The sequence below is a fragment of the Cuculus canorus genome, chromosome 28 (genome assembly GCF_017976375.1).
Source record: "Cuculus canorus isolate bCucCan1 chromosome 28, bCucCan1.pri, whole genome shotgun sequence".
Classification (NCBI taxonomy): Eukaryota; Metazoa; Chordata; class Aves; order Cuculiformes; family Cuculidae; genus Cuculus; species Cuculus canorus.
The window spans coordinates 1,769,074-1,780,388 of record NC_071428.1 but is presented as its reverse complement, the minus strand read 5'-3'; the positions used below and the strand labels follow the sequence as shown (position 1 = coordinate 1,780,388).

General features: G+C 60.6%; 2 protein-coding genes across 3 annotated transcripts; both read left to right on the top strand.

Annotated features, from left to right (window-relative positions):
* The first annotated feature begins 537 nt into the window (after positions 1-537).
* Positions 538-3,143, top strand: KRTCAP2 (keratinocyte associated protein 2). The gene is made up of 5 exons (XM_054051120.1): positions 538-691; positions 1,304-1,458; positions 1,532-1,595; positions 2,683-2,749; positions 2,950-3,143. Exons 1-5 carry the CDS (start codon positions 688-690, stop codon positions 3,068-3,070), a joined length of 411 nt encoding a protein of 136 aa, XP_053907095.1. The 5' UTR covers positions 538-687; the 3' UTR covers positions 3,071-3,143.
* Positions 3,144-4,571: 1,428 nt separating this feature from the next.
* DPM3 (dolichyl-phosphate mannosyltransferase subunit 3, regulatory) lies at positions 4,572-6,136 on the top strand. 2 transcript variants are annotated; one of them, XM_054051113.1, is made up of 2 exons: positions 4,572-4,667; positions 5,291-6,136. In XM_054051113.1, the coding sequence occupies exon 2, from the start codon at positions 5,297-5,299 to the stop codon at positions 5,573-5,575; it is 279 nt and encodes a 92-aa protein (XP_053907088.1). In that variant the 5' UTR covers positions 4,572-4,667; positions 5,291-5,296; the 3' UTR covers positions 5,576-6,136. The 2 variants fall into 2 exon arrangements, with proteins under 2 accessions (XP_053907088.1, XP_053907089.1); XM_054051114.1 differs by having other exon boundaries at positions 4,606-4,631.
* Positions 6,137-11,315: the final 5,179 nt, after the last annotated feature.

Sequence of the window (11,315 nt, the reverse complement as noted above, 5' to 3'; positions counted from 1 at the left end):
ACCGGGAGGGCGGCGGCGGGAAGCGGCGGGGGGGCAACACCGGGAGGCTCCCGCTGCACCCCCGCGCTCCCCCCGCCGGGACCGTGCTGGCGGCGGCGTGGCTTGACGAGCGGTGCGCCAAGCGGGCTGAGCGGGGGATCCGGGAGAGCAGCCGGTACCGGCACCGGGGAAAAGGGGGGGGTCCCGCACCCCAACCGGCTCCGCGCGCTGCGCTCCTCCCGGCCGGCAGGAGGCGCTCGAGCGGCGGGGGCTGCAGCGCCGCGCCCGACCGACAGGGGGCGCGCGAGTCCGCGGGAGCGCTGTGCCCGCCGGCAGGGGCGGGGCTGCACTGCGCATGCGCATCTCCAGCCCCAGTGCCGTGGCCTTGACAGCACTGAGCATGCGTGCTGCCTGCCCCGCTGCGGCGCGCTCTGCGCATGCGTATTGCCTGCCACCGCGGCTGTGCGCCCCCCCTCGAACATTTACGCATGCGCAGTGCTCCCTCCGATGTCGTGTCCCTGCATGTATGCACTACCCGACCCACCGGCGTGGTTTTGCGCATGCGCAGTGCTCGCTCTGCTTTCGTGTCCCTGCGCATGCGTATTTCGCGCACCAGCACCGCCTCCCTGCGCATGCGCAGTCTCCGCCCCCACGTGCCGCTGCCGGCGGGGCCCCGGGACTGGGCCTGGGGCGACGCCGCGGGGCACAATGGGTAACGAGGGCCGCACGGGGACCGGGGGTTCGAGCGGGGTGGGAGCAGCGGGGCGGGGCCCCGGCGTCAAGGTGACCCGGGAGCGGCTGGGGTACGGGAGGGGGCCTGGTTGGAGGAGGGGAGGGCGCGGGGGGCACCGGAACCCGGGGGATGGCGGGGACCTGGGGGAGCATGGAGGGTGGCTGGGGCACGGGGGACCGGACAAGATACGGAGGGCGGCGGGGAGGGCACGGGGAACCGGCTGGAGCACGGGGGGCAGCAGGGCCCCGGGGAGGGCACAGGGGGGTGGAGCGTGGGGAACCGGACGGGGCACGGGGAGCCGAGGGGGCACGGATGATGGCTGGGACCTGGGGGGTAGAAAGGAGGGTACGGGGGCTGCGAGGAGCCAGGGGATGGCAGGGAGGATGCGAGGAGCAGCTGGGCAAACTGTGACCCGTGGGGTGGCCGAGGTGGGCATGGGGGGCACCTGGGTGGGTACAGGGGGTGTCAGGGCTTGGGGGGCATCACAGTGGGCACAGGGGGTGACCAAGGCCTGGGGGGACATCAGGGTGTTGCTGTGGCAGCGGTGGGCCTGGTGCTGGCAGCTTCACTGAAGCAGCACCATGGTCCCAGCTGTAGGCACGGGCACATCCCTGGCACTGTCCTCACTGCTGTCACTGCTGCTCTTCGCCGGGATGCAGATGTACAGCCGGCAGTTGGCCTCCACCGAGTGGCTGACCATCCAGGGCGGGCTGCTGGGCTCGGCGCTCTTCGTCTGCTCCCTCACCGTATCCTTTGGGGCTGTGGGGAGCGGGGCCAGGGGTGCAGTGCCCCGTTCTATCCCTTAACCCTCCTGGCCAGGCGTTCAACAACCTTGAGAACCTCGTCTTCGGCAAGGGCTTCCAGGCCAAGATCTTCCCGGAGAGTAAGTGCTGTGGAGGGCTGGGTTTGCCAAGGTCCCCAAGCTTTGTCTGCTCTGTGGGTAGATTTGTCCTGCTGCATCGTAGAACCATAGAATGTCCTGAGATGGAAGGGACTCCCAAGGATCATTGAGTCCAACTCCTGTCCCTGCACAGGACACCCCAACCTTCACAGCGTGTGCCTGAGGGCATTGTCCAAATGCTACTGGGATATTGTCAGGTTTGGGACCGTGTCCCTGGGGTGCTGTTCCAGTGCTCCACCACCCTCTGGGCAAATAACCTTTTCCTAATGTCCAACCTAATGCTCTCCTGGTATCCTCCTGCCATTCCCTTGGGTCAGAGAGAAGAGCTCAGCGCCTGCTCCTCCTCCTCCCTTTGTGAAGAAGCTGGTGACCACAATGAGGTCTCTTCTCAGTCTCCTCCAGGCTGAACAGACCCAGTGACTTCAGACGCTCCTCACACGCTTCCCCTCTAAACCCTTCAACTCCATGCCCTCCTCTGGATGCTTTCCAGGAGCTTTAGATCTTTTTTTTCTTATCCTGAGGCTCCCAAAACTGCCCCCAGTGCTCAAGGTGGGGGTGCATCAGAGCAGGACAATCCCCTCCCTCACCCGGCTGGTGATGCTGTGCTTGATGCCTCTCAGGACACAGTTGTCCCCTTGGCTACCAGGACGCACTGCTGGCTCATATCCAACTTGTCATCAACCAGAACCCCCAGATCCTTTTTGGCAGGGCTGCTCTCCAGCCTCTCGCTCCCCAGGCTGTGTGGAGAGCCAGGATTGCTGTGTCCCTGGTGCAAAATCCAACACTTGCCTTTGTTAAACTCCATGTGGCTGGCGATTGCCCAGCTCTCCGGTTGGTCCACATCCCTCCGCAGGCCTCTCTGCCCTCAAGAGTGTCAGCAGCTCCCCCCAGTTTCACGTTATCAGCAAGTCATTAAACCATCAACTGCTGAATCCAAGTAATTGGTGAAGACATTAATGAGTATTGGCCCTAGCATGGATCCCTGCAGAAGCCCGCTAATGACCGGTAGCCAGCCTGGCTGTGATGCTGAGTATGGCTGTGTCTTTTATCTCCTTTTTCTCCCCTGCAGTCCTCACCTGCCTCTTGCTGTCTCTGTTTGCCTCTGGCCTCATTCACCGAGTCTGTGTGACCACCTGGTAAGTCCAGAACCAGCCCCGTAGGGTGGGGAGCTGTGTTGGCTCGTGCTGGCTATTGGGAGGGGAACGGGCTACCGGGCAGGGCCAGGGACCCTCAGGATGAGGCACTGCTGTGGGATTGAAGGGAAAGGTATTGGATCAACCTCAGAGTGTTCCTGCCTTCCAGCAGCTCAGCAGCCTCTTTTCTTCTTTCCTCACAGCCTCATCTTCTCCATGGTTGGCCTCTACTACATCAACAAGATCTCCTCCACCCTCTACCAGTCTGCAGCGCCAGTCGTTGCTCCCGCCAAGGCTGTCGGCAAAGGCAGGAAGAGGAATTGATGTCCCAGGGCAGCCCCCTCCCCATCAGGTCGGACTGAGGCTCACTGCAACCCAATAAAGCCATTTCTTTGTAGCTTCTTGTCTGCTGCTGCTACAGGTTTGGTTCCTCCGCTGGCTTCCAGCGTGATTTCCTCACCTCACTGTGTGCAGGCATGGCTGAGAGCGGTTCTGCTCACTGCTTGGAGCTGCGGCAGAGCCTGGAGGGGAGGAATGAGAAGCTGGACATGAGCTGGCAATGCGCGTTCACAGCCCAGAAACCACTCGTGTCCTGGGCTGCATCCAGAGCAGTGGGATCAGCAGGGAGGGAGAGGATTCAGCCCCTCTGCTCCGCTCTGGGAGACCCAACCTGGAGCTCTTTGTCCAGTTGTGGAGTCCTCAGCACAGGAAGGACGTGGGGCTGTTGGAGCGAGTCCAGAGGAGGCCACGGAGATGATCCAAGGGCTGGAGCACCTCCTGGACAAGGCCAGGCTGGGAGTGTTGGGGTTCAGCCTGGAGCAGAGAAGGTTCCAGGGAGACCTTAGAGCAGCATTTTGATACTTAAAAGAGGGCTTATAAAGTCGTGGAATGGTTTAGATTGGAAAGGACCTCAAAGCCCCATCCAATGTGGCCTTGAACGCCTCCAGGGATGGGGCAGCCACCACTGCTCTGGGCAACCTGGGCCAGGGCCTCCCCACCCTCATCAGGAAGAATTTCTTTCTAATGTCTAAATCTTCTACTCTTCCAGTTTAAATCCAGGCTGTGTGCGAAGCTGAGGCACCGGTCAGTGGGGCAGAGCTGGGACAGGGGGGAAACACTCTACACCGGGATGCGGTGGAGGCACCGGGTACTGGGACTGCACTGGGACTGCACCGGGACAGGAGGGAGGCACTGATCACCGGAGCTGTACCGGTGGAGGGCAGGGAGGCAGCGGGTACCGAGTCTGCATTGTTGGAGGAAAGAGGCACCGGGGCTGCACCGGTGCAGGAAGAAGGCACCGGGACTGCACTGGGCAATGGAAGAGGCACCAGGTACCGGGGCTGCCTCACCGGGACAGGGGGCGAGGCACCGGGCACAGGGGCTGCACCGGGACAGGGTAGAGGCACCGGGTAGCAGGGCTGTGTTGGGACAGGGGGGAGGCACCGGGGCTGCACCGGTGCAGAGAGGAGACACCGGACACTGGGACCGCGCCGGACAGTGGAAGAGGCACTGGGTACCGGGGCTGCGTCGGTGCAGGGCAGGGAGGCAGCGTGCACCGGAGCTGCACCGGGACAGGGTAGAAGGCCACGAGGCTGCACCGACAATGGAGAGAGGGCACCGGCTACCGGGGCTGCGCCGGTGCAGGGCGGGGAGGCAGCGGGCACCGGGGACACGCGGTGGCCGTGGGAAGCGCCGGGCAGCCCCGGTCTCACGCCGGCCGGACGCGGAGGAAGCCAGGTGCATCCTGCGGCCGCCGCTGCCAAAGGCCCAGCGCTGCCCGCGGACTCCCGGGGCAGCGGCGGCTCTTACTGCGCATGTGCGCCCTCCCCACACTACAATTCCCAGCAGGCCCCGCGTCGCGGTTGTGACGTCATTCGCGCGACGGGTAGGAGAGTGGGAGCTCGGCCCGGGACTGGTCCAGGTTTGGGCGGAACCGGGACCGGTTCTTCGCGGGCACGGAGGGGGCTGGGATTGGGTCTCGGGACCGGTTGGCGATAGGCCAGAGGAGTTTGTGAGGCCCCTGCTGGGCCCGGGCCTTGGTCCTGGGACCGGTACCGGTTGGCGAAGGCCGGAAGGGCCCGGGCCCTGGGACCGGTTGGCGGGGGCTGGAGGGGTTCGAGGTGCCCTGCAGGCACGGAGGGGGCTGATGCCGGGCCCCGGTACCGGTTGGTGAAGGCTAGAGGGGTTCGGGAGCCTCGTATGGGGCCGGGGCCGAGTCTTGGTACCGGGGGCCGGGCCTGGGTCCTGGCACCGGTTGCCATAGGGAGCCAGGAGCGGGTCTTGGTGCCGGTTGGCGGGGCCCGGAGGGCTTCGGAAGCTCCTGATGGGCCAGGATGGGGCCGGGGCCGGATCCTGGTAGCGGTTGCTGGGGGCTGGGCCCGGGTTCTGGCATCGGGGTCCGGGTCCCTGTACCGGTTGTCGGGGCCCTCAGGGGTTTGGGAGCCCCTACAGGCCCGGAGAGGGCCGGTCCCGGCCCGGTTGGGTTGAAGGGGCCGATGCGGGGAGCAGGTCGGTCTGTCTCTCATGACTCCCCCCTCTCTGCAGGCTGCCATGACCAAGCTGGGGCAGTGGCTGTGTGGACTCGCCCTGCTGGGCTCGGCCTGGGCCGCGCTGGCGCTGGAACCCCCAGGTCTGCGTCTCCCGGCCCCGTTCCGTGAGGCCCTGCTGCCCCTGCCCCTCTACCTGCTGGTGGCCTTCGGCTGCTACTCCTTGGCCACTGTGGGCTACCGCCTGGCTACCTTCAACGACTGTGAGGAGGCGGCTGCCGAGCTGCAGGAGCACATCAGGGAAGCACGGAGGGACCTGCGGCAACGAGGGCTGCAATTTTAGTATCAGAGAAATCAAGAAAGGGTTTGGGTTGGAAAGGACCTCAAAGGCCATCCGGTTCTATCCCCTGCCATGGTCAAGGACACCTCCCATTGGCTCAGGGGCTCCAAGCCCCATCCAACCTGGCCTGGAACCCCTCCAGGGATGGGGCAGCCACCACCGCTCTGGGTAATCTGGGCCAGGGCCTCAGTGCCCTCATTGTGATGAATTTTTCTCTAAGATCTCATCTAAATCTTCCCCCTTGCAATTTAAAGCCATTCCCTCTCATCCTGTCCTTTTACTCCCTGGTCAAGAGCACCTCCCCAGCTTTCCTAGAGCCCCTTTCCATACTTGAAGCTGCTCTAAGGTCTTCCTGGAGCCTTCTCTTCTCCAGGCTGAACAACCCCAATGCTCTCGGCCTGTCCTCATACAGGAGGTTCTCCAGCCCTCAGATCATCTCCGTGGCCTCCTCTGTCCTCGTTCCAACAGCTCCATGTCCTTCCTGTGCTCAGGACTCCAGAACTGGACACAGGGCTCCAGGTTGGGTCTCACAGAGCAGAGCAGAGAGGCAGAATCCCTTTCCTCCCTGCTGGTCCTGCTGCTCTGGATGCAAACCAGGATACGGGTGTTTTCTGGGCTGTGAGCGCACATTGTTGGCTCACGTGGAGCTTCTCATCCTTCAGCACCCCAAGTCTCTGCACGGCTGCTGTGGAGACCAACTTCTGTGCTTGTATTTATGTCTTAAACATCAGCTGAAGTGCAAGGCTCTGTGTGCTTGAGGGGCCCTTTTTCTTGGCTCCTGGTTAATAATGAGAGGGGGATGGAGGAGCAGACGCTGCCTCTCCTCTGCCCTGAGAACCCAAAGAGTTCACACGGCGGTTCTGGTGAGGGTCTGATGAACTGCCGGTGACCCTGGAGCCCTCAGCCCCAGTGCCAGAACCTCCTTGAAGGAGCTTCTGTGCATGCCCCAATGCCAGAACCTTCTTGAAGGAGCTTTTGTGTGCCCCCCAGTGCCTGAACTTTGACGGCAAGCCCACCACCTCACATTCTAAAGTACATGGACTTGTCTTAGAAATGATTCCTGCCAAGAAGGCACGGAGCGCACGCACACCACTGCATGGACCGCACTTCAGGCCTGTCCTGACCTGAAGCAGAACTGGACCACGTGTTCCTGAAGAATTGTTGCCAGAGGAGTTGCTGCTGGATGGACTACGTTTTTCTGAGGAGCCACCGTGCCCCACTGGAGTAGTGATGATTTTCTTTTTCCCCTGCTACTTCTTTCTCTCTCCTCTGACTTCTCTTTCCGTACTTTCTTTTTCTTGGCACTGAGGTGAATTGGATCGAATCTGAGTCAGGTTCTAATTTGTGTAGTGACCTTGGCTGTGTTCAAGATCTCAGCTTGGGATCTGAAACAGATTTGGATCTGCTTCGCGACCTTTAGAAGCTGTGACTCGCGGTGCACTTGAGCATCTGTTTGGTGATTTTGGCTGCGTCCAAAATAAACGCTGCAATTGAATTTGCAGATTTGACGCTCTCTGATTTGCTGCGCAGACACCCAAAAGAACCTTTTTACCCTCCCTTTTTGACTCGGCGTGTCGGGGTGGCCCCTACCAGCTGCTCTCCATCTCTTCATCCCCAGCCTGTATCAATACTGAGAGTTACTCTGACCCAAATGTAGGACCTTGTGCTCGGTCTTCTTGAACCCTCTGAAGTTCACACAGCCCCACTTCTCCAGCCTGTCCAGGTGCCTCTGGATGCCATCTCTGTGGTGTGACAACTGCACCCTCAGCTTGGTGTCATCTGCAAAGTTGCTGAGGGCGCCCTGATCTCCCTATCTGTGTCATTGATGAAGATATTGAACACCACTTGTCCCAAAACATCCTTCCCTCTACATTGCAGAGAGATGGATTTCATGAGTGGACTGTTGGGTGGATAAGGAGTTGGTTGGGTGGTTGCATCCGGAGATTAGTGGTCTAGAAGAGAAGACTCTGAGGAGACTTTATTGTGGCCTTTCAATACTGAAGGAGGGGCTGGTGAGAAAGATGGGTGAAAACTTTTTAGCAGGGTCTGTAGCGATAGGACAAGAGGGAATGTTTTTAAACTAAAAGAGAAATTCAGACTGGATCTTGGGGAGAAATGTTTTTTCTGGGAGGGTGGGGAGGCCCTGGAAGAGGTTGCCCAGAGCAGTGGTGGCTGCCCCATCCCTGGAGGGGTTCCAGACCAGGTTGGATGGAGCTTGGAGCCCCTGATCCGGTGGGAGGTGTCCCTGCCCATGGCAGGAGGTTGGTTGGACTGGGTGACCTTCGTGGTCCTTTCCAACCCAAACCATTCTGTGTTGTTGGGGCTGTGTCAAAGTCTTTACAGAAGTCCAGATTGATGATATCCGTTGTTTTCCTTGTGTCCACTGGGTTGCTCAGGCAGGGCTCGCCCTCAGTGAAGCCGTGTTGGCTGTCTTGAATCTACTTCCATCATTTTGATCCCAATAAAGCTGCAGGATGGCAGCTGCTGAGTGCGGTGGATCCCGGGGCGGAGGGGAAAGTGGGGGCCCTCGAGGTCAGGCTCCCCTGAGTGGTGCTCAGACCTGTGCTGGTGGGAAATTGTTCACCTTGAGGCTGGGATTTAGGGAGCTCCATGCAGAGGAGGGGTCTCTACCCAGATCCAGGTCCCCTCTCAGCGTTCCTACTGCACTGCAGAGGTTGCAGGGATCCCACCCTATCCCAGCTCAGCCTCTCCCTCTCCAAGTTTCTTGGAGCTTGGCTCTGGAAGCAGAGATGCATGGTGGCGAGAGCAGGATGAGGCCTCGCCCTGCAGCCCTGCGGCGCTGGGTAGCACTGCGGGCAGAGCGCGTTCCCTTCTGCCCTTCAGATGTGGTTCACACGGGCAGGTGGGAGCTGGAGCAGACTCATCCCGGCCCAGCTGGATGGATTCCAGGGCAAGGAGGAGAGAGGCTGCTTGGGTGGAGCGGGCGGCACAGCCTTTAAAGTGTAGAATGCCCAGAGCCTGTGGTCTCCCCTGAGCTGCCGGGGCGGCTCAGCCCACGCCGGGGGCTGCTCCCCGCTCCTGCCAGCACAGCTCCTGCTCCTCTGCTCCAGCTTTGCGGGCAGATCACAGAGTCATAGAATGGTTTGGTTTGGAAGGGACCACGAAGGTCAGCTACTTCCAACTCCCCTGCAGAGGGCAGGGACATCTCCCACTGGATCAGGGGCTCCAAACCCCATCCAACCTGGCCTTGAACCCCTCCAGCAATGGGGCAGCCACCACTGCTCTGGGCACCCTGGGCCAGGGCCTCCCCACCCTCATCATGAAGAATTTCTTCCTAATGTTTACTCTAAATCTTTTCCCTTTCCAGTTTAAAGCCATTCCCCCTCGTCCTATCATTCCAGGCCCTTGTAAAAGCCCCTCCCCAGCTTTCCTGGAGCCCCTTTCAGAACTGGAAGATGCTCTAAGGTCTCCCCACAGCCTTCTCTTCTCCAGGTTGAACAACCCCAACGCTCTCAGCCTGTCCTCGTACGGGAGGTGCTCTCAGCCCTCACAGCATCTCTGTGGCCTCCTCTGGCCTCGCTCCAGCAGTTCCATGTGCTGAGGACTCCAGAACTGGACACAGGGCTCCAGGTGGGGTCTCACCGGAGGGGCAGAATCCCCTCCCTCCCTGCTGATCCCACCGCTCTGGATGCAGCCCAGGACACGGGTGGTTTCTGGGCTGTGGGTACAGGTTACCGGCTCATGAAGAGCAGCATCTCATCCTCCAGCACCTCATGTCCTTCTCCTCTGGGTTACTCCCGATCCCCTCGTAACCCAACCTGTGCTGAAAGATGCTGATGTGCCAGAGCGCCACAGAATCCCAGAATCATTAAGATTGGAAAAGATCTCTAAGCTCATCCAGTCCGACCGTCAACACAACCCCACTGTGCCAACTAAACCACGTCCCAAAGTGCCACAGACACATGTTTTGAACCCCTCCAGGGATGGGGACTGCCTTTCCCTGCCCCAATCCAGCCCTGCTCCCCCTCCTGTTGTGTTACCTCTTCACTGCTGGGAAGTGAATGCTGCTGGGAAAGGGCTTGGAGGTACCAGGATGAGCCCCCAGCATCCTGGGGGGACAAAGCTGTGAAGACAAGAGCCGTCCTGGCCTCTACCCGCAGCACACAAGGAGGGAGAGAAGGGGACTCCACCCCTGCCCTGAGCAGCCTCTGCCAGTGCTTCATCACTCTTTCCATGGAGAAATCTTTCCCAATATCCAAACCTGCCCTGGCAGAACTTGAAGCTGTTTCTTCTCACCCCAACGCTTGTTCCTTGGGAGAAGACAACACCACCAACCTGGCTCCAACCTTTCCAGGAGCTGCAGAGAGTGATGAGGTCTCCCCTCAGCTTCCTCTTCTCCAGACTAAACACCCCCAGATCCCTCAGCTGCTCCCACAACTCTTGTTCTCCAGACTCTTCCCAGTTCCATCTCCTCCTCCAAACAGGCTCCAGCCCCTCGAGATCTTTATTGTACCGTGCTGGCTCCTCTCTCCAGGGGGATCCTCGTGCCTGAGGAGATCCCTCTGTCCAGGAACCCTCTGTTCTAGGGGGTCCCTGTGTCCAGAGGGGGTTCCATGTCCAGAGGGATCTATGTCCGGAGGGGATCCTTGTGTCCAGAGGGGATCCCTGTGTCTGGAGAGGATCTCTGTGTCTGGAAGGGATCCCTACATCCAGAGAGGGATCCCTGTGTCCAGAGGGGGGATCCCTGTGTCCGGAGGGGGAAGATCCCTATGTCCAGAGGGGATCCCTGTTTCTGGAGGAGATCCCTGTGTTCAGGGGGGGATCCCTGCATTCAGAGGGGGATCCCTGTGTCCAGAAGGGAGATCCCTGCATCCAAAATGGGGATCCCTGAGTCCAGAGGGGGGGATCCCTGCATCCAAAAGGGGGATCTCTGCATCCAGAAGGGGGATCCCTGAGTCCAGAATGGGGATCCCTGTGTCCAGAGGGGGATCCCTGCATCCAGAAGGGGGATCCCTGTGTCCAGAGGGAGATCCCTGCATCCAGAATGGGGATCCCTGTGTCCAGAGGGGGATCCCTGCATCCAGAAGGGGGATCCCTGCATCCAGAATGGGGATCCCTGCATCCAGAGAGGGATCCCTGTGTCCAGAGGGGATCCCTGAGTCCAGAGGGGAGGATCCCTGCATCCAAAAGGGGGATCCCTGCATCCAGAAGGGGGATCCCTGAGTCCAGAATGGGGATCCCTGTGTCCAGAGGGGAGGATCCCTGCATCCAGAAGGGGGATCCCTGTGTCCAGAGGGGGATCCCTGCATCCAAAAGGGGGATTCCCTGCATCCAGAGAGGGATCCCTGTGTCCAGAGGGGATCCCTGTGTCCAGATGGGGGGATCCCTGCATCCAGAATGGGGATCCCTGCATCCAGAATGGGGATCCCTGAGTCCAGAATGGGGATCCCTGTGTCCAGAGGGGGGGATCCCTGCATCCAGAAGGGGGATCCCTGTGTCCAGAGGGAGATCCCTGCATCCAGAATGGGGATCCCTGTGTCCAGAGGGGGATCCCTGCATCCAGAAGGGGGATCCCTGCATCCAGAATGGGGATCCCTGCATCCAGAGAGGGATCCCTGTGTCCAGAGGGGATCCCTGTGTCCAGAGAGGGGGATCCCTGCATCCAGAATGGGGATCCCTGAGTCCAGAATGGGGATCCCTGTGTCCAGAGGGGGGGATCCCTGCATCCAGAAGGGGGATCCCCGTGTCCAGAGGTGGATCCCCATGTCCAGAGGGGATCCCT

Bases quoted from the DNA above. Each gene is read 5' to 3' on its own strand.
- KRTCAP2 (XM_054051120.1), top strand. The intron at 1,459-1,531 runs GTATCCTTTGGG...CCTCCTGGCCAG, and splicing joins TCTTCGTCTGCTCCCTCACC to GCGTTCAACAACCTTGAGAA. The intron at 2,750-2,949 runs GTAAGTCCAGAA...CTTTCCTCACAG, and splicing joins CGAGTCTGTGTGACCACCTG to CCTCATCTTCTCCATGGTTG.
- DPM3 (XM_054051113.1), top strand. From the start codon at position 5,297: ATGACCAAGCTGGGGCAGTGGCTGTGTGGACTCGCCCTGCTGGGCTCG.